At 39.2% G+C, this 26,898-nt stretch overlaps 1 protein-coding gene across 1 annotated transcript in view; it reads right to left on the minus strand.

Moving 5' to 3' along the window:
• Positions 1-26,898, minus strand: part of SLC6A11 (solute carrier family 6 member 11) — a gene marked incomplete at both ends in the record, with an annotated part of 85,635 nt that overhangs the window by 18,053 nt on the left and 40,684 nt on the right. Inside the window, one exon of the mRNA XM_082059931.1 lies at positions 25,977-26,111. Coding sequence (XP_081916057.1) covers positions 25,977-26,111 — 135 coding nt within the window. The remainder of the gene's footprint in view (positions 1-25,976; positions 26,112-26,898) is intronic.

A 26,898-nucleotide genomic window follows, 5' to 3' on the forward strand; every position in this document is an offset into this window, starting at 1 on the left:
TGCCTAAAATGTGTGTTCAGGATGTTTTGAGCAGAAGTGGGAGGGATTTGTTAAAAGTGTGATACTCTGAAATAATGTCTGTGGCAGGTTCTATGTTCAAATGCACAGGCATCACCTCCCAGCTCGGTGCCTGGGCAGCCCACGTTGCCTCTGCCCGGCAGGATCGACTCTGTGGGCTGGGCAGACAAGCTCTTGGGACAAACAGCAGTTTACGGTTTAAATTTTCAGTATGTTGCTCAAATAACAGTAAAAATGGGGAAAGCAAGCAACAAATAATATTATTTTTCAGAAATGGCCCAGTGCAGCCCTAAATCACCTCTACCACTTCCTACGCTTACTCCTTGTAATGTCTGTCTGTCCATCCCTACGAGCACCCTGCACATGGGGCCTTCTAACTGTTATTCACTGACCTACTGAGATTGCAACGTGATTTTGTTTTCCTGCACTTTATGTGAACACATGAGAATAACCACCGTGTAACACTAGTGGTACTGTCAGTGTGGCATGAAGTAGGAAAGACCATACACAGGCCTGAAAAATATGGTGGAATTTACACCCCCAAAAAACCAGAAAAGCTCTAGAGAGCAGGCAGTGTCTAGACGATGAAGTATACGCCTAATTACACAAAAAGAAAAGTAGTAGGAATGAATAAAGCTGCTACTGAGCAAGGCTCCCGACTTAAGCAAGGATGTCCACGTAGTAGCTGTGGGTTCTAAACTGTATTTCACAGATTTCTTAATGGTACCAAATCATTGTGGTACTTTGGTTCAGGAGGCAGGTTAGAGAGTTTTCACTGTAATGGCTGAAGTAAAAGAACTGCAGCCTCCGTGTTTCCCCATACAGAACTAGGAGAACAACCAAGCACTATGAGGATTCTTCCATTGAACAAATGTATATATTGTTTATCTGTCTTTCCGTGACCTTTCCCATAGTCTACAGTTAACAGATCTGTTAAAAATGATGAACATCTAAGGGCTGTTAATATCTGTACCCACACACTGAGGTTTGTTTCCTTGAGTACTTCTATCAAAATCAAGGGAATTAATTTCACATTAGTGTCTGAGTACTGGCTGAAATGTGCATCCCAGTGGTGTAGTTTCATCAATATGCACTGGTTTAATTTCATTCTTAACAGCGAGATTGAACACCCACTTCAGCTGCAAAGCTCAAAGCATCCTTAACCACGGAGAGGCTAATGATGATCCCATAATGAAGCACTGTCTGAAAATATGGGAGATGGCATAGGCCAGTTAAATACTGCACTCACTCTTTAAAGCATGATGTTCCAAATGTTGATAGTCATTTATTTCCCATTTTGTTATCAGAGAATGAGCAATCACTTCAGAGTTTTCTTTTAATTTAAATTATTCATTACTTTTTGATGAATCTCAGCAGTGTTTGTATTTTAAGAAGCAGTTTGCCTTTGGTTTCAAATGGGAATTTGAAAAATAAAGCCTTTGCTGTCAGAATATAATAAATGAAATGTCAAGGTAAAGGCATAGAAGTGTTGCAGATTTTTCTGAGAGCAAGAATGCCTGAATAAAACAACCTGTTGCCAAACAGACTTACATAAGAGCATTACTAGAACCAAGTCCTACGCATCATGAGAGGTTTAATGTTCACGTGCTGGTGTCTCTCACAATATGTGGGAGGGGGCGCTGAAAACGTCAAAAATTCACGTCAGCTACGGAACATCTCTACCTGTACCAGAACATGAGGTTTAGCGTTTTCAAGTTGCATTCTAAAACACATACTTTGTGAGTCTATGGCTGCAAAGCATCATTCACATCCAAGTCGCCTAGGAGTCAGCCATGCTATCTGGATATTTAATGTACCCAACAAAGGTAGGCAGATTCAATGGATGGAGGAGGCCATAATGAGGGCTAAACCAAGATCAGGAAAAAAATATGCAGTGTAGAAAAAAGGAAGAGAAGATGGACAGAGATGGAGAGCAAACAGACTGCAAACTAGCCATGGAACTCGCATCGTGTAGCCAGGATACAGACCTTAGCTTTGTCTTTCGGGAAAAAGCATTGTGCATTCTTTCATTATCATAGAGATTTAGACATGACAGGACTGTAAGAAACTGCAAGAATGTTAGTGCACCTGAACTTGAAGAGCACTCCCGTCGGATATGAGGGAATTAACAACATGTTTAATTATGAGCACCAATTGAAGTTTTGGGAGAACCAAACGGCTTTAGAAGAACCTGCCAGCCTTAACAGAGGCTTCCCGGCCCTCCTCCTGCCGCCTGAATTTGGTCGGAGTGTTTAAGGAGCTGCCTTTGGCCATGCCAACTACAGCTCCAAGCACTGCTACAGCAGCTCCGAATAGGTCTAATAATTTCTGCCATGAAACTTTAGAAGAACCCTAAATACATGCTGAGCAAAATATGCTGGAAAAAAATGCAGTTTCTAATGGCTTTGGGAAAAAGCCAAAGACCCTGTTTCACTCTGTCCCTTCACCTCAGATAGTCTGGGCTTTTGTTTTCTATCAGTCTGTTATTAAAGACTGCTTTCAGTTACACATGCGACTGGATAGGAGCTGGAATGGAAAACCAAGCTGTCCTTTCTGCTGTAACCCACAAACCAGCAGGTGAACACCCAGCTCAGAGGACAATCGGATGGCTGGACAGATGCCACTAAGATATTCTGACCTTGTTTCAAGGTCAGACTGGAACCTTCCTTTCCTCATGATTAATAGGCCGTCATTTTACACTGACATACCAATAAAAAGAGCTGTGATTGTACATATGAAAAAACATTGATAACTGTGATTGTATATATGAAAAAAACTATTAATAACTCAGCTATATTAAACTAAACAATGTTCATTAATAATGGTATGGTTTTTTCTGCAGACATCCTTGCTAATGCACAAATCCTGCACATGCAGAGGCTCCTGACCGTAACTGTTCTGATGGAGCAGCAGGACTCCAGGGCTGGACTCTGCTACTCAATATAATCTTTTGATATTAAGAAAATAGAGAGCACATACTCTCTACTGTCACAGGAGAGTACCTCGTAGCCTGAAGTCTCCCAGGCTGTGGGCTTTACCATTTTTCATTTACAAGACTATTTTTTCGAGTCTTAGATTCCATGCCTCTTAAGTAACAGACAGGATTATCACCAAGATGAACTTCTGAAGTCACTAGGAAACTAAGAATGATTCTACTGATTGAAATGTGCTGACACAGGGTAATGTGCAACAACACAAATCATTACCAGAACATTGCTTAAATTGCTGTTTATTACATTTCTATGCTACAAGTTATATTTTGATGTATATACGAACATATCTTCTAAGAAAAACTATAAAATAGGCAGTAGCGGAGGACGGAGCATTTTACCTCTGATCTCATTCTAATTAAAGTAATTTTTTTCCAGCTTTCTCATGACGAAGAACGTTCAACCACATGGCAAACTATGATGTCAGGCATGGTGTAGTATAGCTGACAAGAGCAGGACAGAGCACCAGGATGGTAAGTCAGCTGTGGTATGAAGACTGGATAGACAGATACACGCTGCAAGGAAAGCAACAGGTACATGTGTGCCTTTGTTTTGGTTTGGGTTTTTTTTTGGACGCTTCCTACGTTCCTCGTATGCTAACCAAGGTGAACAATGTTATACACTCACATGACACCCCATCAGAAAAGACAGCCAGAGATTCCTTTGGGATATTTTCAGTTTCAATGCAGAACGCTTTGGCAAATGGATGGGGAAGAGGGCAAAGCAGCTCCGTCAGCCCCGGAGACCACACACCGAGCAGGAACGTGCGGTGGTTTTAGATCCCGCTGCAAAAAGTGCACAAGGTTACACTCTGACAATTCACTGCCATCAGCTGAAATCTCCGCTCAAAGGCATGAAAAAAGAAAATTAACTAGTTTTCATTTATTCTCTAGTCGCTCTCTCTTAATCAACTGAATTTTTTCAACAGGAGCTGACAAAAATCAGCTGAATGGCTGTGCTATGCAACTACACCAAACACATAGTTCAAAGTACTGCTCTCTTCTCAAACAGCCAAGCACTTAGGAGATGCAGGCATTCAAAGTGCATAAATCCATTCCTTGAATGCATTCTAATCTTTTCCTGACTATCAGTACACCGATAATATCTCATTCCTATGAATCCTCCAGAGAAAAATCAAACAGGGAAGAATAAACTTTGTTACTGTCATTTTCCCACATAATCAACAGTTATTATAATTACACAGTTCCTCATGTTTGAATATAAAATAGCAGAAAAGCCTGATTTTCTAATCTTGGTACGTGTTTAGCTTACAAATCTTTTCAGCAGGGTTAATTGAAAAAAGACACATTTATTTAGAAATCAGACAAAAAGATATTTCACAAAATTAAATTAGTTAATCCCAGGGGTCACAATGAAAAGCTTTTTGCTGACTAGGAAAACAGCTTCCCACTTGAAAGTGGAATCTCAGAACAACCATTGAGCAAAACAGACTGTTGCAATGTGATGTTAAAGTAACTTTCTGAATAGAATATTATTTTAACTAAAGGCACGGGCTGAAGTTCCCGAGAACTTACAAGACGGCCTTCATGATAAACCATCCTGAATGTCACTGCCTCAACAAATACACTTTCAATATTAGTTCAACAGACTTTTGCTCTACTCCATCAAATATACACCTTTAAAGAAAGCTTTTAATGTCTAAATTTATCAAATCTACATTAATTGAAGATAAGCTAGAAGTGTGACGTAAAAAAATAAGGATAGAAATCAGACTTTTGCCTGAAAATGTGCCTGTCCTCAGGCTACTCAAAAGTGATAACCATTTGTTCAGAGAGTTATCGATGTGAAAGAGTTTAGCGTGATGTTTTACACCACAACTCCTCCAGGCTTATGCAGAAGGCAAGAATAGTACTAAAATATCCCTCGGTTATCTCATGGAGCCTCCGTCAGCTCCAAGGCATCGTGGCTGAGGGCAATGCTGCGGACCCTGTGTTCAGAGAAGTAAAAGAACCTGCTGGATCCAAGCACGCTGGCACCAACTGTGTTACCTAAAGTAAATAAGCTCTTTAGCCCCTGCCCCCTGTCCCCAAATGCCTTCTGAGGAAAAAAAGCAAAACCAATCTTGTTACTCTCTCAACTCAATGGGAGGCGTCGTGAAATGGGAAACTAAACCCAAACAAAATATGAACTGTGTATTGTGAAGAAGTAGCAAAAAAAAAGTTGAGCTTTGGATCCAGGGCTTAGTTTGTTTCTGAAGTTTACTACCCAGGGTTTTTAAACAACACGGCTTCTGAAAGCAGAGCCTTCATTAGAGCAGGAAAACACAACTTAAACGGCCAGGCAGAAAATGGCTGAATTAAGCTCTTTTTTCCCCCTTCCTAATGGCAGTGATTCTCAAAAGATTAAAAGTAGGTTAGGCGAATAATACAACAGCTATGTTTCTAGTGTCTACCTGACAACAGCTTTTGTAGAAGTGAATAATTACATGAAAATCACTTCCTTTCCACCTCTCTTCGGGATTTCTGTGGGTTGCTAGGCAGTCTCTCTCCTACCTTCTGCTAATGTTACTTACAGACGGGATGAATACAGTATATTCATTAGGTGAATGGGGAGCTGAGGGGGAGAAGGACCTAAATACTTGAAGTTTTGTTTATTCATTGCTGCTGTTGGAGACCAACACTATAGCTCGGATTACTTTACACATATTTAAATGCTAATTTTCCAAGGCACAATTCTTAGCCAAGTACCACCCTGATAAAATGGAACAGGACCTTCCTCAGCCCAAGGGCCACACTAATAGTATGTTCCTGTGTTACCAGCCAGTGTTGAAAGTCAGGTGCTGGAGCAAAGCGAACTGAGGTTCCTTCTGGCACTCGGAAAGATTCTTTCACCCACTCTGACTGCTTTTTGTGACTGAGGTAATGTTTGTTACGACACTGGTTGACCTTCCTGAACTCCTTAATCCCAACTTTAGGAGATATTGTGACTGCCTTGGCATGATTCCAGAACTAGCAGCCACAAAGTACTGCTGGTTTTCCCTGTTTGTATAGTCATGACTGCACTCATATAGGTTAGGGTGTATGTACATTAAAAAGAAATAAACATTGTCCAAAAATCGGTTTTCTCTGCAGAGTGCTAGGATGATGAGGGGCTTGAACGCCCGAGATTTCAGGCAGCAGGAATGCAGCGTGGTTGTGGGAAGGGCAGGGAACCGTGTGCAAGGGTTTGTGGATTTTTAAAAAGTGTCTTTGATTTCCAGGCTCCCATTTCAGTCTTTGGAGCCTGCAATCCACTTTGATGATGGGCTTGAAGTTACCTTCTCCTGGCCCACCAGGAGACACAAAGACGACCAGAGGCTTTACATCCACCACCCAATCAGCATATGCTGACAGCAGGATTCAAATACACACACTAGCACTCCAATTAAGAGAAATCCTAACCTGGCAAGAACTAAGGTGCTAAACATATTGCATTTTGCATCATTATTTTACCAGTTTCTTACCCATTGTCCCCTTGGCTTGGCTGACTGCTGAGGGCAGGCAGCTGCACACCCTGTGTGCCCCACACACCTACACAACTTTGCTTCCAAATTTAGTATCATTACAGAAAGAACAGAAAGTAAAAACTCCCTGCTGTAAAGCTGTTATTTCATTAAATTGCAGTACAGCGAGCTAATTTATTAAATGAGCAATCTCTGCCACCCACTTCACCCACACTCGGAAGGGCACAAGGCTCGGATGCATTTAATGCCGGGATGTTTGTTTGTCTACATCCATTTCTAACGCCTGTACTATCTCAGTTTCTAATTTGCATCGCAGACCTCAAGAGAGCTCTGGATTCCAGGACATTAAATACTGAGGTGACTTCACTTTTCCCCAGAGGCAGACCTGAAAGTCTGTTGTTTCTGCATGGCACTGTCACCAAAATGACACCTGGGAGATTTAAAAGTGTCAAAGCAATAACAGATGGCTATCAGATGTTCCTCGTTAAAGAATTTAATTTTATTTCATAGCATCAGGGTACCTTATGCCTTGCTTGATTTCTTCTGTGCAGATATACAAAATCCCACGAATAATTTTCATAGGATTTTTCCCATATTTAGAAAGGAAAAAAAAAATCCAATAAAAGAACAAATATTTGACCAGGCCTTTCTTTTTCTGAAAGTCAATACTAACATTCCAACTTTGCCCAAAGGAAAAGTCCCATCTACAATGGTAGTTATGAGTCAAGGAATCTCTCACAACTATCTTTATGATAAAACTTGCATGTTTGCTTTTGCAGCCAGTAGTTACAACTCCTACTAGAAGACATGTAAGGAGAGACTTATCTCAAAATACAGAATTTTCCCTTGAATAATACACCAGTTTTCCCTTACTTTAGTCTGGAGCACACGGGAAGGAGACGACTGACAGTATAAGATATACAGAAATATTCAAGAGATATTACTCGTATAAAAATATTTATGTCCCTACGATAAACATGATTTCTGGGGGGGAAAAAAAGGTCACTGAGTAGAACAGTTCTTTTGTGTCTGAATGATAAGAAATGAAAGCTGTCTTCAGTAGACAGGTAGCTTAAATTTGGGATTCTGTCAAGCTGGAAACCTTTTTAAAAAGGTATGGATAAGAGGCAAAACTATCATTAAATACCAATATCTCTTGGGAGCAGCATCTGTTTTTTCACGCATTCATTTCTGTTAACTACATACCACAAATCGCTGGGGTTCAGCCCAGCAGGGTGGTCTGCGTGGTTCCGGGGATGCAGCCTGCGCGTGCTGACAGTTCTGTCACTGAAAAGCCACCGGCCCTCAGGAAAGGTAAAGTCATTGAGTGCTGGAGCACACACATGTTCCAGCTGTGCTGTAGAGCTCTCAGAGCATGCCTGGAAAGCGTCAGTTTTGCCTTCTCATACACTTGCACTAAGTAAAGCTTCAGGCATTTCGAAATAAAAAGTCGGTTTTTTATTCATTCTGTGTATGATATGAAAAACAAACAAAACCAAAACAAATAAAAAAACACACACACAAAAGCCATTGCCTTTCTTTCTCTTTTTAGTAGAGAGTTTATTTTCAGTGTCCTATAGACACCAGACTTTACCAGGTCTCTTAGTGGGCATGTTTGGGAGATGAGGCATGCTTAAAGTAATTTCCTATTAGCGATAAATAAAGATGCTCAATTTTTTTAAATAAATGCAGGATGTGCAGTTAACTAATTTCTAAAATGAAGGTGTTAATTAGTGTTCCTCATTACTATCACCAAATGCTCTCAGAATGAGATATTTGGCTGTTCCCCACATGGACTCTAATGCCTACGGACAGTCAGAGGAGTTTCACAATATTTACCCTCAGTTGCACTGAGGGATTGATGAGAGGCCATCCTGACTCACTTCTGGAGTATTCTGAATCCAAACCCAAATGTTTTTAAGGTCTTTTTTTCTTCAAATATTCCATTTCCATACTATTTGACAAAAAGCAGGGCTCGGGGCTGGTTTGGTTTTTAGGTTTTCAGGGCAAGTGTGAGGCAGGAGTTTTAACAAACATCATCGGGGTTCCATATCCTTCTCAAACTGATCACGTCAAGAAACCTATTACAGAGCTGCTCTAGTATCACAGTGACAAAACAGATCCTTCTCTGACAGCTTTTCTGTTTACTCCTGTTACTTTCTCAAGATTCTTGTTCAGAATCCTTGAAGCTGGGGGAACAGTGGAGAAATTAAATGCAGTATTTAGCCCTGATTGCAAATCCCCTTTAAAAAAGGGTAAATGCTTTGGTCATGGAGCCTTATTCAAAGAATTCAGTTCACTCAGAAATTAAGAGGGAACTATATGTATGTTACATAACGTTAGGTTAAATGTTATTTAATCTAACTTCTTTAAAAACAATAATTCGCAAGCATTCTTTTTAAGCAATTTTCTTAAGAATACTTATCTTAGAAACTGCGCTTTTAATGAAGTAACTAAAAAATACAGAGTTTGAAACAGCAGAAATTACAGTTATAGGAGACTTACTTGATCTTGAATTCTTCCTGTTATTAACAGCAGCCTAAACCTCATATTAAACTAAGTTTTCCGCAAGGGGATTTCCATTCATTTCTGCAATTTAGACACTGTCCAAGTACCAAATGCTGAATGCTAAAATGATACATAAGCCCTGACTGAAGCGAAGCTTGACTGAGAAGTAAAATGTTGTGTATTGTATATGTGATATTAGTTAAACAGTGATAGCTGTAGAGTGCTGATCTAAAGCTTTCAGATGAAGTAACTTAGGCTCATGTATTACTCATACCCGGTAATAACTAAAACACATACTAAACATTACTAGAACTAGAACTAACTGACATAATCATATCAAACTGCATACAAATCACTCTTAAAATAGAGGCTAGATTGCTTGAAAGAGGTATTTCCTCATCTTTGAATACTATACTAACTGACAAAAAGCCTTTTGGTTTGTATAAACGTGCAACTCTAAGACAGCCAGGCTGTAAAATCACACCTGAAAGATGATTTTAGAGAACACTCTTTTCCGGTTAGGCAGAAGTGGATCTCTGGTGGTACTGAGATGGTGGCAGCCACGTAATTGTGACCCGTTCCGTGGTCAGTGTTTCTATGCCAGACGGTTCCCCAGCAAGGCCATGAGATATGCCTGCACAATATAGTCATAGTCAAGTCTGTACCAGTTCGTTAAGCAGCCTTGCAACGAACTAATATTTAAAACACACTATTGTCCTGTAAAGGCCTATGAAGGAAACTCAAAATGGAAGAAAAAGAATGTCCTACCGCAGCAGTAAATGCTTTAAAATGGTACAGTTCATTTTAAACAGGTAAAGCTTCTGCAATATTAGGACACAAAATTTAACAAATTTTCCTATCAATTTTCAGGGGCCAAGATTTTACCTTGCTAGTTTTTACAGAATTGGGATTTGTGAAAACAATAAATGCAACTAAAAGACTTGCTTATTGGCTTTTGTTGCTTGCAGAAATATTTATCAAGCTGAAGTTTGAAAGATGTGAAGAGTTAATATATATTCTACTACTCAAATATAGCGTTTTGTAAATTACAGGCTTCAGGACATCATATGCAGAATAAAATAATTTTTTTAAAAAACACCCTAATGCCTTATATCGTAAAGAATTTAAAATCAAGCTGGGTTGGAATAATCAAACTTACAATATAAATTCTCATCTAAATAAAAAATACCCTTCAGGAACATACTCTGATTTTCTAAGCAGTAGTCAGAAGTTTATTTTGCACAAGCTTATCTGTGTTCATTTTATGTTTGTTCACTTCAGAAATCCCTTTCATGACAGAAAATATTCTTTCTGACTGCAGGTATCTTTCAGAAGGAACTCTAACGGTGGCGTATAGGTATTATGATGACTGCAGTAAATAAAATAAAACAAGCATATACAGATTCTCCCCTTGCGTACACTGTTGCAAAGACAGAGAAGCTCCCCATTTACTCTCTGGTCAGGTCAGTCTGATGATACTCTTGATGTGCAGGTCTGAGAGATCAGGACTTGGTACGTAATGTATACCCAAGGGCTTCATTCTATCTTTGCATATGCACACAGCGATCACATTAACTCCTGGTTCACTGGAGAGTTTGTGTCAAGGGATATATGAAAATATTTTGGCTGTATGTACCAGCACTATAATATTTTCTTCTGGGTTGAAGATCTAACAACTCTATTTTCTTCCTTAGAGTGGAGCGTGCAGAGACTGACAGGCACCGTCACCACAGGGAAAGGGCAGACGGAGCTGAAACAGCTCTTCATCTTTACATAGTTTTATTGTTTGTTTTTGCATTTCCTACAGTAGAAGCACCAGCATTAAAGGCTGCTTGGGCAATCAATGCACTCAACATTTGATTCGCACTTTCTCAGATAAGATCACGTTACATTGCTGCCTTCCTCCAGCTGTTTTGAGGAAGATGGCATTAAGTCTCAGTAATCTTTTTTACGGCTGTAGCTCCCACTCCTGCAACCTCTTTTTCCAGTGACTGCAGTCAGCAAGAGATTACAAGAAAATGATCTGTCTCTGTTGAGTCTTCACGGCGAGCAGAGAACAGCAATTGTAAGAGCACAGCTTCCTACCGCAGAGCATCGCCCTTCTCCAGCCACTGCCAGAGGCATCAAAGCCCAAAGGCAGATGAAGCAAAGTCTGCAGTGCCGACTTGCCCAGAGGTGGAGCAGACATTCCCCTGCTCACCCACACTGGCATCGTGCTGCGGGGGGGCACCTCACCACTGGAGTCTGGCCCGGCTGCTGGAATTGTGCCACAGGCAGCTGCATTTCAAAAATCAAGAAAACAATCAAGTTTTGATAGCATTACCGCTAAAGAATTCATCTCTATTTCCAGAGCCTGTTCCCTTTGCTCCTTCTTTCTATATTTGGCATTGGAAACACAACAGAAGCTGCTGGTAAAGCTTAGAAACTGCACAAATTATAAACCCCAAGCAAGAGAGACTATTGCACCTAAATTTTTTTGAAGTGGTCGGCAACCACGTGGTTGGAGGTGATGTAAGCCTAGTTTGATTTTCAAAAGCATTTTGGAAAAAATCAATTACCAAAAGCTCCTTAAGAAACTGTGCATCTGTAGTTTATGCCATTGCTGGAAAAATAACTGATGAGAAGACAGGAAACACTGGATAAGAGAAAAGGAATACTTTGCACAGTGCAGGAAGGCCCGCAGATGAAGTTCCTAGGAATGCGGTTTGAAAGGAGTAATGAAAGGTAGCTGTTCCTGATACAGTTAGCAGACTTCCAGAACTTGTGCCAAGACATGTTGGAGATACTAAAAGTCTTTGTGAGCACTAGAGGAGACCAGAAAACTACATGGAAGTGAAACCCACTGCGGGTTTCTAAATGTGAAAAAAAAAACCCACACAGACCTCAGGAAATCACCTGAGCTGCAAACACCTGGCTGTCCAAAGAGTTCAAGGGACAAAGACATCATCATCCCCTAAGGATCCCCCCCTTAGGTCTCTCGCTGGAGACAGCATAACGAGCTACATAATCTTTGTTCTAGGTGAGTTTTTATGTAAAGCATCATCTTACACCCTTTCAAGCAAATAGCGTATTGTTTGATGCTTACTTTAACACTCCCTGTTCTGCAGAAGAAATTATCATGCCAAGTTGACTGCCCATTCCACTAACTAACATTACCTACTTGTTTTCTCACACTCATTTCTGTAATTCTCTTCATCTCTCACCTGATAATGCCAGTACCCAAACAAGAGCTATTACATTTTCATGCCCATAAAACTTCTGGCACAATTTCCCTCACCAATCCATGCACAGGATAATGAAAATGATGCAAAATTGCTATCAAAGGCTTAAAGATACCAGTGAAAGTATGAATCTGTAGGAGTCAGAAACTGATGTGTTATTTCCTATTGAAACAGGCGTGTTCTGACTAGCTGGCATATACTTCATCTTATTTTATAGTAGGGACAGAGGAGACTGCAGCTGCAGGGTGGACACCCCAGGACAGGGGACTCACCAGTAGCAGCTGGACAGAAAATCACCAGCACAGACAAGCGGGAGCCACAGGTTATATGTGGACTCTTGTGTTTAACAGTTCACAATTGACCTATCCGTAATTAATTGAATGAATTTATACTTTTGGCCTCCCACATCCTCTAGCAGTGAGTTCCACCATTTAGTTATTCATTGTGTGAAATAGCACATTCTTTTGTATTTTTCTAAACCCACTACATCTCCATTTTTATAGACTTGTGCCAAACCCAAGGCAGGGCTCCAGCAGGACCTCCTGAGTTACTGGCTGCCAGCCACACGAACAGGGAATAGCGCCTTGGCTGCAGAACTGCTGTGCTCCAGTTTCAGGTCTTCGGCTTTTGCTCAAAAAACCCCACCAGTTAGTGCTATATACTGCCCAGTGAGCTACCATTGCTACTTAATGAGCAGACCAGTCTTCTAAAGAGCACCACAAATACGATACAGTTCTCTGAAAAGCCACTATCTACTTCATTGTCTACAATACGACCAAAAACTGTGTTCCAGCTTCCAGCTAATATCCACTGAGTACCCCTACTATATTTATTTTTTAAAATATTTGTTGCCTAAAGACCAAAAGGAAAAGTGAAAAATATGTTTTTAAACTTAACAGGAGTATCTCTAGAAAATCCCTCAACTAAAGCCAGTATTTAACAAACCAATTAAAGTTACCCAGTGACAACTTAGTGTCCATCATGTTGCTACACAAATCAATGCGTAATTGAAGACAGCACTGATTTCATGCTGCCCACATAATAATCTAAACATTGCCCTTCACAAGCACAATAAAAGCTGAATGCTTAGTTGGAATAAATAATAAAGATGCTATTAAAAGTTAATTATCTTTTTAAAACAGTAATCTCAAAACACAGAGAACTGAAATCTCATGCAACATACTCCTTCAAATATTGATACTGACAATACAGGTCAACAATGCAAAATAACAAACAAGTAGGTGTATAATGCTTTTATAATTTTATCACATTTTAGTCACTCAACCTTCAACAAAGCTATGGAATGTGGATAATCCCATTCCAACTGAGCAAAAACTGCCCCGGAAAATTAAGAAAAGCCATATAGTTAATCTAGATTATTAACTACTTCACTAAAACATCTTAAACAGCCTTTTGACTTGAGAACTGTCCTGTTCGATTTAATAGGACTTAATAGAATGGAAATTATTCAAATTACTATCAAGAGAGCCAAACACAGACATTTTTTCACTTTAGCTACTTATGTACAAAGGATTCACATTTGGATACAAATAAATAACAAAGTAGGGCTACATTAAACCAGCGCAAAGGTAGCTCCCTGCCCTCTTTTAATTGTTGCCAAAACCAGATGCCCAGGGAAAGACTACTCAAACATTTACCAAGCCAATAAATTCCAATTTTATTCTAGTTAAAGTGTATCAAAATGTCATATATAACATGATACGTTCCAATGGCTTGAGTACAATGCAATGGAAACGCTCTCCAAGGGTGGCTTTCTATCTCCATTGTGTGCACAGAAGTCTGGGAGTCCTACCATCTCCCCTTACCCCTGTCGCCTACTGTCTGGCTGGGGTCACGGGCAACCAACAGGTTTTAAACCTGTTTCTCGGAGCAACTCTCAGGGCCAGAGCATCTTGGCCCTTTCCTTTGGTCCAGCTTTGGTGTTTGGTGCCCTCCTTTCTGCCATTTTGTACAGTCACGTTCAAACTACAAACAAATATTTTCATCCAGTTGTTTGACTGTAGAAGTAAAAGGAATGTGCAAGGATGCACAGAACTGTCTGCATGCCACAGAAATGAAAAGCCAATAAATGTCTTTAAGCAACAATTAAAGCTAAATGGACGTGCCCCCACTGCGTACAGCAAACCCAAATGAGTTAAGACAAAAAGCTACATATTACTTATCTTTCTCAGTCAAAACAGAAGAGCAATTCTAGGAAGCAAAGTAAGAATCCATTAAGGTTACCTCACAGCTAACCTTCAGGACATCAATTCTGTGGCAACACTGCCCACCATTAAAGTGTTTCAGAATATTGAGCATGAGAGTCACCTCAGTGAGTGCATGCCACTAAACCATCTCGATTTATACACTGCAGGCTTCAAGACTCCATACTCACAAACAGAAACTCTGCCTCATCCTGTAGCCTCTTCCTCCTTGGTTTTCATCAAGGATTAAGCACTAAGCAAGCAACGGTCATAAACTTAAGCATTTTATAGAATCATAGAATAACTAACTTAAGATTTACATTAATCTCTCCCCATACTCTCATCTTGCATGCAAGTCAGAAGCCTCCATTCCTAAACGTAATGGCCAGCTAGTGGTATTTGCTGCAAACAAGCATTGCTGTCGAGGGTGTGCGACCCAGACTCCCAGGAAGGAATTTGGTTTGATACATAAAAGGGTGAGTAGACCAGCTTCATGACTTGTTTAATGGATTTGGACAAATCTGGTTCTGTGGATGAATGACCATGGCCTAGCTTTGCAACTGGCAGGGCACCATCTCATCGATGCAAAGATGATAACTTGGTATGTACCACCTGATTATGTGTCTCAGACTTAATTACTGCTGAATGGTGGCTGGAATTTGCTTGGAACCAGACCATGAGCCTGGCAACTACCTAGGGTTATGTGCCAAGAATCTCTGAGATTCCTCTAACAAGCTTAGAGCAACAATTTATCCAATCAATCTCAGATCTTAAGATTTTATTTATTTATTTATTGTTAAAGGGGCATTTTGGGTGTTCAAACAGATACAAAAATCAGAATGAGTTCCCTAGATAATTTTCATCAATAAATGCAAGAAGGTAAAGTAATAAAGTAGTAAAGCAAATCTGTTTTAGACCTTCAAGCATAAACTTAAGATCTTTTTCCCATGATGGATTTGTCTCAGAGGAAGTTAATTTGGGAAACAGACATTGTACTGCTGATATCCTAGGCTTATGTTAATGCTTATCTGAAACGTTCAAAGAGCTGATGTGCTGGCAGGTATTTTTCCACATACCCAGCCAGGAGCATGAAGCGATATACAGGTTGTTCCAGCTCACAAACATCTTTCATGCTGTGTCTGTCCTTCAGAATCACTTCTTGTGTGTTCCCTCTCTGTCTGAAGGACGATTTGCTTCTGTCCAATACTTCCAATCTACAGTACTCAGTATGACAGGATGGAAAGAAGGCAAAAAGGGACTGCATTTTTGTTTATTTCTTCCCTTTTCCCACTTGCTGCCAACTCAGTCTTGTATTCTTCAACTCTACATTTTGGTAATATGCACTCAGTTCTTACTTCTACTTATATCTGTATGACTATGCAGCTAAAGTAAAAATTTAAGCCAGTGTATAAAAAACAAACAACAAAACACCTCTCTTGGACCTAAAGAGAGTGCAATATTAATATTTTACTGTTCAGAATTGTGTTTGACAGACTGCATTCTTTAACAACTGACTTAGTCAGGGACTATACATATTAGCTTTTTGTGACATAAACTACTTAAAAATCTGCAGGTAAGTGGAATGACATAAATACAAAAAAATCCAGTTATTGGTGACATATCAGTACCGAAAATCATTGCTTGGTCAGCCTCAAAATATCCAGGAGAGCAAACCAGCCCCTGTGTTAGTTACCTTGGTCTCGTTCCCTCAAGCCGAGGTTCCTGTCCCTGCCCCAGCTATAAGACCGTCGTCATTCCAAGTGCTCTACAGAATTAGTGCCAGAAGGAATTTATAAGACTGAGGTAAATGGTGGGTGACCAAACTCCACTTCCAAGACACATTTCTCTCTCAACTGATGAAAGAGGCAGCCATCTACAAACGGGGAACCTTGCTTACACACACCAGTTATATATGCAATGTTAAACAACTCTGGATCTCTTTATCTACTTTGTAGTGAAGATACAGAACAGATTGTTTTACTCTGTAATCCCTAGTCATACACTGCATTTTCTGCCTTCCTACATAAAATAGTAACTCACTGAAGGATAGTGCCCCAACTATACCTTTTTCAGGGCTTTAAATGCTGCAATCATTTTCCACCTATGTTCTGCTCGCCTTCATGGATGGATACACAAGTTCATTTAGACCTCCAGGCTGGGAAAGTACCAGCTTTCACTATACCTTTTTGTGAACATCCCTCAGAGTCACCATGTTGTTTTATTATTTTACACAAAGGGATTTAGAGTATTTTAAAAGCATGAGTTGTTTTTAGAGTGACAGGAACTGTATAACCAACTGGCAAATTTGAGTAAACAAGCCACTCAACGTTCACTAAAATTGCGCTGTGAGCCTAGTCCTTTTTACAGAGCGCTGGGCAACGAAAAACCTTCCACTTATGCCACAGAGCTGGCAGAAACTTAAAGTAAAACTGAGTTCAAGATAAAAAAAAAGCTCAAAAAAATGCCACTTAGGAATGGTATCCAGGACCTGCACTTCTTCACACTAAGCGGGGGGGGCTACTGAAAGTATTGATATTGATCAAAGGTTTAATTTCTCGGAAGAACGAAGATTCAGTTCAATTCACATTTTTTGTAAATTTGTGTCAAACGGTAAAACTATTTGATCAAAAACCGAAAGGTTACTTTGAAAAGTCAAATGTTATTTGTTTTTAAATTAAGCATTTGATTTTTAAATTCCTAAACAATATTTAATTTCAAAATGTAATAATAATAGTAAAAAAAAGAATAAAGGAAAACAACTTTTTAAAGTAAAAAAAGCCACTTTTTAAAGCTGGAAAAGATCATTGAGTCCAACCGTTAACCTGGCACTGCCAAGTCCACCACGAACCCATGTCCCTAAGAGCCCCATCTCCGCATCTGTTCAACCCTCCAGGGATGGTGACTCCAGCACTGCCCTGGGCAGCCTGTTCCAATGCTCCACAGCCCCTTCTGGGAAGAAATTGTTCCTCATATTCAATCTAAACCTCTCCTGGGGCAACTTGAGGCCATTTCATCTCATCCTGTCACTTGTTCCTTGGGAGAAGACACCAACCCCCTCCGTGCTCCAAGCTCCTTTCAGGCAGTTCAGAGATCAGAAGGTGTCCCCTCAGCTCCTGTTCTCCAGCTGAACCCCCCAGGTCCCTCAGCCGCTCCCATCACACTTGTGCTCCAGCCCCTCACCAGCTTCATTTGCTCTACTTTGTATCTGCTCAATATATCAATATGTGAATGCAGAACTTAAGTGCAAAATCACCAGGACCTAGATTCTGCCTCACATTCTTTACAAATTCAGCTGCGTTTGCTTGATTCAAGTGTTCTCTGAAAAGTTCACATGGGTTGACAATAAACAAAATATTTGTGAACCTGTATTCCAAACTGCATCAACATCTGATAATTTCCTGCCAAGTTTGTAACAAATTTACTCAATGCATTTTATTGCCCCTCTCTTTATGACAGTCAGATGCTTTCTTTCCTTATCCTTATTTACAGTCCTAAATTAAAGTAGTGGTGTTTGGTTGGCACTGGTGTGATAAAACACATTATCGCCCCTGTTCTCTGATGGCACAAAAAGATCTTCCAGCCAGGATTCTAGTGCAAGTGGGCACAGAATGCTCAGTTTATTTGAGCTGCAGTGTTTAATGCAGCTGTCTTTAAACATCTGCATGGGAAAATATGTTAACATATGGAAATCTAGGACTGCGAACACAGTCAATGAAGGTATCTTTTAAAACATTATTGACCTTTGCATGAATTCTGTACTCCAAAATTTTCTGGAATTTAACACAGGAATAAATTTAATTCTTACAAGACCCTTATTTCAGAGAAAATCATATCAACTGTATCCCCAAGACATGTAATGAACCACAGCAGAATGTGAAGTGAAGAAAACATCTTGACTATCCCATCTCTCATTTATCTTCATGGACAATTTGGTGATATAACTTTAGTGTGTGTAGATATGTGTGTGCGTATAAACATTTTATAAAGCATAAGAAACAATTATGCTATGTTAAAGTAGTCAATAATCAATCCAGCTTCAACGGCCTAAACAGAAGCTATGCTAATCCAATGGACTTACTTTATCCATAATGAAGGAATAGTCCATAACTGCCCGGAGACATTCAGAGTGGAGAGCACCAGAAAGTCACTCGATTTTTTCAACAGTAGATAACAGATTCTCTGCAAGCTGCACATCATTCTGCTAACATAGTAATCTTATATTTTTCCTCTTTTCTCTCATTCCTCCGGAACAACAGGATTAACAAGAATCCTGTAAGCAATTCTTAAAATAACTATATATTTCCAGTGACTCTATTTATATGGCATCATATACTCACTTGTGACTGTCCCAGAAATAGTTTGGAATATTTATTTGCTTCACTTACTAATTATCCTCACTGTGCACAAGGTACCTTATTATTATTATTATTATTGTTATTATTATTATTCCATCATCAATATCCATATATCACTTAGTATTTTTGTAACAATTTTTGATGTCATCTGAAACAAATTAATTTTTAACAACAGCTTTTCTCCTGCTAGGAAACTCCATTTCTAGAGCAGCTGACAGGCTGGAGCCATCCATAGTACTTGCATTTCTTTAACTGTTCCAGAGAATGTTAATTTATGCACAAAGTGGCTCTTCAAGTTTATCTAGTACTTCTTTTTGGGTTCCATCATTGTAAACAGTGAAAAATCTCTCTGTGTTATGCCAATACACTGAGCTAATGTGTGGATCCTGTCTCCCTCCAGTGGCATATTGCACTAGCCATAAAGTCCAATACTAAAGAGTAAAGAGTTTCCCTGAAACTCATATGATGTCTTTCCATTGCCAAGGTTGCCAAGGGGTTGCAGGGATAGCTGGAGGAGATTTCATGTGGTCTCAAAGCCCCAGGAAAATGATGAAATGACCCCATTCTTTCAACAAGTCTCTTCTAACCGCCAGAATCTGGTGTTGCCTGCTCAGCTCGTTGTTGCTTGAGTAGCAACAGCAAGAGACACAAGGGAAAATCACGGGGAGAAGGAGGCAAACTATTTGTTCAGGGCTTGAAATAATTCTCTAAAGCAATAACTGGACTTCTGAAACCACACTTGCTACAGAAAAAAATAATAGTCACAATATTATGATGTTGAAAATAACAGAGTTGTATATTGAGGCATAAAGGTATGTCACGTTCAAGTGTATAAGCCAACAACTTAGCAATGATGTATTCAATTTAGATTGTGCCTTTCCCACACCATACTCGAATATATCTAAAATCTTTGCACAATGTAATAACTGGGCCGTGAACAATTACTAAGCTGTTCCATGCATTGAAGAGAGTAATTTTTTGTCATAGGAGATGACTTGGAATGTCTTCAGCCCATGCCTTTCGAAATCTATGTGCCCAATTGCTGTACTACAGATCTAGTGTGAGAGAGCGTAGTACGTACGTTCCTTTGAGCACATGAAATGCCACGTGCTCCCAGGTTTGTCTTCAGTCTTTCTTTGGGGAAAAACAGAATAATATCTGTCCCAGGAGTGATTTATGACTTTGTTAAACACCTCTGCCCTTTCAGCAAGAGCACTGCATTACAGTAATTTGTTTGTCTTCCTGTTCTTTAAAACCACATAAACAATTGGCAATGCAAAAGCCACAGTACACAGTCAAATGAAACAGCTCCTCACTGTGAGATTAGAAACTGCATTGTAGGGCAAAAGGTTTCTAAACATTGCACTACTCTCTGTCCTGTGCTTACCTTACAATTTCAAATCTCAGTAATTTGTAATGATGGTGCAAACAACAGACTTTGAGAAGTACTAATTATTTTTCAAGTTTATATTTTAAAAATTGGGGTAGGAGTTTAGTACTTAGCAGCAATATGAGAGCCTCACAATCAACAGCAATATTTTTTTCCTTTCATAGAAAGAATGGTTTGAAATTTAGTTTCTATATCAAACGAACAAAGACTGCTTGTTCAAAGATATATGCTTAAAGTGGGAGTTGTAGTTAAACAGACACTAAATTCAGCTAAGGATTTTCATATCCTATGGCCATTGTACGAATTTCTGGCATTTCACTCTTTTTTAAATTTACCCCAACTCACATGTGTGTGCATCACAACTGCCTGGTTCAGAAAGTGAACACCCGAAGAAGCAAACAATTCAGAGAATGGGAATAAATAGGTAGGAAAAAGAAGAATAAGTTCCATGGTTGTTAACAGAACTGCCTGAGTATGCTGAGAACTGGACATCATCCTTCTCTCAATACTACCACTTTTCTGAAGTTTGTTTTGTTTGTTTATTTTTTCTTTATTTTTTTCCTCTCCTCCCTTTTTTTTTTTTTTTAAATGGCTGCATAACTCTTATAATGGTCAGAAATGCAGTAAATTGCTGAAGGTTTACTATTCTTAGTGGTATTAAAAGGCTGGTAAAATTTCAGACATGCAACCCACCTCTGAAGCATTTTTTCAGGTGCTATGCTTGAAAACTAGGCTTACCATCCAGCATTGGATGCATCCTGTGCAGCCAGGTTTGCATTAGACTGCAAGTTCATCACTTGCCATATTCCAAACAGAATATTATCTGGAAATTAGATATCATTTCATTGCCAATATATAATAATCATGATTAGTATGCTTAGAGACAGTACAAATCTAAAATCCCCTACTCAGGAATCCATATAGTTCTCGTGATTTTCTGAGGATGAAACCACCCCAAAATGAAATCACTGTTTCTCTTTTTTTTTTTTTTTTTTTTTTTTTGGGGGGGGGGGGGGGAGGCGGGGAAGAACAGAGCCCTAACATTTCTGTTTAAAAGTCACAATTTCCTTGACGTTCAAAGCCAGGAGAGAATTTTTATATTCTTCTGCCTTTGAAAACCTGAGTTTCCCTCGGCCTCAAGGTGGCGATACAATTGTGAGAGTGGCTTCCAAGGCTGCATGTACTAAACTCAAATCAATCTGGGTTACTTTATTTCTTCTGCAGTTCTTGGTAAAGAAGCAGAGTGGCATTACTGCTGCAACTCCCATCGCTAAACCAACTCTGCATTACTAAACATTGGAAATAAAATGTTAAGGGGATATACATTCTCAAATACTTTTCCAGTTTGGATTTTCAGAATAGGATTTAAGAAAATATCATCTCTACACCTAAACAGTCTTTCCAAATGTTTCTCACACATACGCAGATTATAATTAGCCTAATAGCAATTCGTTTACAGTGTTGGGGAGTAGCATCTTTTTTAAATGTATGATTTCACATATATGCTCAAACATACTAATATGATGTTAAGGAAGGAGTGAATAACGAGCAGAATAAACTCCTGCTAATCTGAAAATTAAGGGTTATGTAACGAAAACTATAATTTTCAGGAAAAAAAAAAAAAAGGTGCATTTATTCTAAGTTATTTTCTACCCAAAAAAAAAAAAAAAAAAATTCCCTAAAACAAGCTATCCAATGTACTAAAATGTTCTTTTTCTCTATAAATATACAGACCAGGAAAACTTAGCCTAAGTGCCACACAGAAAAATGCAGGACAAACTAAACTGTTGAGACACATGGCAGTGTAAGGAAAAGAGTCAGTTTGCCGAAAAAGTGCAAGGGTTTTTTCAGGTTAAGTTGATGCTCATTGCTGTGCATTCATGTTTTGCTACTTATTTTCAAGAAGGAAGATCCAGGGAGGTACAAGCCAGTCAACCCAGTTTCAGTGCCAGGGAAATTTATGGCTCCCTAATATCTGAAGTCTCCTAGCTGAGCTCCCAGAGGTGAATTGTAGAAATGTTTCTGCCATCAGAGGCTTCATCGCAAGTTTAACACTTCCTCGCTGCAAGTAAAATATCAGACAAAATTTAAACACAATCGTAACTGTGACGGCTCAGATTTTCCTGTGCCTTATATGTAATTTGCCCTGTCATTCAATTATCATGCTTAACGTTCATATGAGAGTATATCAGAGATAAAGTACAACCTGTATTCTTTCCACACAGAAATGCATTCTCATGTGAAATTCAGTCGCAAATCCAGATTAAGTTTGTTCAAGACTTTGGTAAGCACTAAATGTTCAGAGGAGACTGCAATTCTGGTTACGTTGACCTATTCATCCCTACAGCTGCTATCATGAATATCTTCATTAAAACAATACTCTTTTTTCCAACAAGCACACAGTAACTCAGCCACTTCCTAGCATACAAGCACACAATAAACAATAAGGCTTTACTTCTACTTTCCTCCTAATTTTAAGAATCCACTGCTACATCAGGGTTTAAATTTACACACTTATGCTTTCGATCCATCAAACTGGTACATCTGCTAGTCCCCAACTGATTTAACCTTTTCCCTGCACAAATGTTTGGAAAGTCATGTTGTAAGAACTAAATGTTTGACTAAAAAAGGACCAATGAGTACCACACGTAAGCACAATTACATATTAAGTGACTTAAATCTGTTGAGGGACAACCAGAACCATATTCTGAGTCAGACTCACACACAAAACCCATAGCAATCCTATTAACTCTGTAAAATGCTTCTTTCATGTGAGTTATACCTCAGGAAGGACCTCATATGTAAGCTATAAACAGCACCTGTATCTTCCAGATTGGGGCAGGACATACTTCAAGCCAATTTGAGCATGAAGGCTATAGAGACCTCACTGTTGATGAAACAAAGCATTTCTGAAGTTTAAATATTGTACTCCACTATTATAATGAAGTGATTGGTATGAGCTCTACAGACACACAGGACAAAAGATGGCATTTTCAGACGAAGAGGATTCAGTCTGTTGAAAAGATAGAATATAAAAATGAAATAGAGAACACAGCACTTGAAAGCTAAGAGGAGCTGAAAAGAAGATGAATAGCTGCTTAGAAAGCTATAACGAACCATGGAATGCAGATTACACAAAGACAAAAGATTCAAGAACTTCAAACTAAAGTGAACCCTGAAGAGAAACTTAATTTATTTAATCCACAGTAAACATAGTTGGCACTGTGGCTCAAGTACTGCTCCCCTAATGCAGACACAGTGCTCTCCCTGCAACGCTATTTAAACAGACCTCCAAACCAGGAGGAAAACGACTCTGCTAGTGCACATGCGTTATGCTTTGATACTGTGGAGAAATCCAAATAAACAAGAGTAAAGATGAAAACTGGAAGCACAAATGCCAAGGTTGTCTTCAGTTATCCTATACCTGCTTCTTAGCAAAAATCTCTATAGCAATTTTTTTTTTTTTAATGCAAAAATTCGTGGGTTTGAACATTATTAAGTTCTACATTTCCATAAAATGGAAAATGTCTAATTATTTATCTTGTTACCATTAAATTGCAATAAAAATGAACCAATACCATTTTACTTTTTTTTTAAATAAAACAAGATTTGTCAAATTCTATTTCAAAGACTGAGAAGCCAAACTTCCTTTATTTCTTGAAAACTGACCAGCGATCCCATCTGTAACTCAGAAATCTTCCTTCAAAAACCACATTGATTAGTCTGAACGAAATATTTCCTTTTCAATGAAAGAGCATTTTTTCAACACAAAAATAATTCTCTAAAACCATTTCATAACGCATACTGCAGTAAAGTTATCTGTATTAGCGTTCACAATATCTGTTACGGTCCATTCTCCTTCAGCTTCTTTCCTACAAGGAGGTGCATAAAATACTAAGTATGTGTAAGAAGTATGACAATGTGTCAGCTAAAGTCTCGTGGAAATGCAGAGGAAAGTTGGCTCCTTGAAGCAATCCATTAAAGCCTGCTCAAAAGACATTCCAGTATCAGCTAAGCTATATGTGCAGGACCAACAGGCACACACACACGTGCCTTTTAAGTGCTTTGTACTTCACAGGCTTAGACTACTACTATGTGCTTTGGAAATTGTCATGGCAACAATGTGTTCCTTTACAAACGGAAACAGTATAGTAAATAAGCATGTAAAACCCCTTGTAGCGTGACAATAAAGTTGCTAAAGCTTGCAAGTTCAACGACAAACAAGCAAGGGTCTCAGTGGCATGTGAAAAATCCACACGCAGGGCAAAACTCTGCTCTCACAGGCTGCTGGACGAGTGAAGGGATCAATGTTTAGGTGGCAGCGCTACCTCCTATTCATCGAGGCCGATGAGAGTCCACAGACCGAGGAATCCCCACGGTGTAGAAGGAGAAGAGTACTCAGGGAGAGCTGCTTCTGAAGGCAGAGGGTAAGTTTAGTTGTCACAACCACCCAGTGGGGTGAACACTAGTCAGAACCGGGCAAAATAAACAGATGCCGTCCGTGTTCTCACATAACGATACAACACTCAAATTCCTTGTCTCTATTAAAATGAGCTAGGACACAGGGGGTTCAACTGAAAGTGGGCTGCCTTGCTACATTTACTACAGCCCAAGTCTATTATATGTTGCAAATAAATAACTCGGAGCATGTCAGAGAATTCCATTGTTTTGCTCTGTTACTGTGCTTAAGGCCCCCGGTGACCTGAGGCCACCTGTGAGCAGGTAGCTGTTGGAAACCATTGCACATCACCGACGGTCTAACACCAGTGCCACAACTCTTCTTGCACTTCCCAGCCATGTTGACACAGAAGGAGGGACACGTTGAGCCCGAGAATGGGAACATGATTAAATTTTCATCTGAAATTTTCAATATTTTAAATGAATCTTTTTCTTCCTGGCTGGTTTTTTTTCTATAGAAATATGACTTGTTTAAAGTGAACTTTACATGAGTCATTTCAGACACTTCAAAGAAGTAACCTGAAGGGTCCCCTCTATTTTCTTTTGCAAAAAAACACATTTTCAGTAAGCAGAGGATAAAAAAATATTATGCTGACACATCTTCAGTAAGCAGATTAAAAAAAAAATAATAATTTTGACAAATACTCCCAAGCTTGCTTTCTGTTTTTTTCTTAGGGTCTATTTAATATTGTAATAGCCTTAGGAGTTACACTGTGTAATGTCTTTTACATTGCTAAACCACTTAAGTAAAATGCTGTCTGCAACCTGTCAGGTTTTGCAGAGCTTGTGTTATTTTCCCTCTTTGATACTGGGCAAATGATACATAATAACAGTTTTATTGTACTCATCTGTCACTGAAAAAAAATCAACCTAGTCCAATATTTCCATGTTCAACTCTACTCTGAAAATGACAAAAAAAGACACAGCTCCTGGTTTGAGTACCTCATTCCTCCTTGATTGCATATAAAGACTTCTGATTAAAAGACAACAATCATCTGAATGATTCATTTCTCTACTAATCTTGACTGAGATTCAGGTTTGGAATGAACTGTAAAATGGATACATCTTGGTTAAAGTTGGTCCCGTTGAAACCAGTGACAACGCTCCTGCCCCTCCGTGGCATAAGCAACAACTGCAACTGAATACTTCCGAAAATTCCAATTTATCGACCAAGGTACTTTTCTACTGAAAGAATAACATACCCCAACACATGCAAGCAATGATGGCTTTAAAGCCCTATCCACACTTTCAAATCTCTGACAACGAATGACAATCCAGCAATCACCTCTATCCAGTCTTTAAAAACTAAGAAACTTCTGCAGTTTTTCCCAGTCAGAGAGGAAAATAAATCCATAGACCATGGTCCTACCTGTGGGTCAGACAGCCGAGAAAGGTCAGGGTACAGGTAAAATTTGATCCCCTCCGAAGCACCTGGTAACGTTACTCCACGAATCAGAAGAATCATCAACATGATATAGGGGAATGTGGCTGTTACATATACAACCTAGTAAGAAAAAGCAAACATTAGAAAAATATTTTCTTCTAGCTGCAACAAAAACACCTCATTTCCACAGCCGTCTTGCTATTAGATAAAAAACAAATTATTTTCTCCAGGAGTGCTTTTGATACCCTTGTTTTTGCAGATTAATTTTGTCTTGCAACCATATTCCCTTCTAAGCTATTTCTGTCTTGTAGGAAAAACCAACACTTTTTTTACAGAGAGAATGGGAAGTTCTCTTTAGAGTATATTATTTACTCTCTCTTTTTGACAGGTGATGGGACATTATACTATAGTGTACCTGTACACTATTCCAAACAGAGATACAGGGAAACTGACTCATAATAGCAAGTAAGTACTTGCATTGCATTATATTCTACAATAACATGTACAACGAATTGTCAGTCACTTAGTAATTACTAAACTGTCATCTGCTCAGACTGTTTTGCCTGCATGTCTGTGTTTGAGGAATAAACATTTCATCAAGCCTAAACGCTATGTGTATCTCCTTGCCATTTGCTATAGCACCCTGTTCACCCAAAGCACCTTCAGGCAAGAGTTCTGAAGTGCTCAAGTACAGCAATTTCTGTTTTCACATGTATAGCCACATTTTTTTCAGAAATCAGTTTGCTCTGTGCATAGAGGACAACTGAGCTTCTCTGGAAACCTGCAAGAAGTCATGCTTTGCAATGGAAAGATTAAGCAGAATTGATCCCATTTTACAATCCCAAACCTGAGAGCAGTACCTAGTTATTCAAACTTGGAGATGGATTAAATGATAAATTCCAAGTTG

The sequence above is a fragment of the Streptopelia decaocto genome, assembly GCF_964273445.1.
Source record: "Streptopelia decaocto genome assembly, chromosome: 8".
Taxonomy (NCBI): domain Eukaryota; kingdom Metazoa; phylum Chordata; class Aves; order Columbiformes; family Columbidae; genus Streptopelia; species Streptopelia decaocto.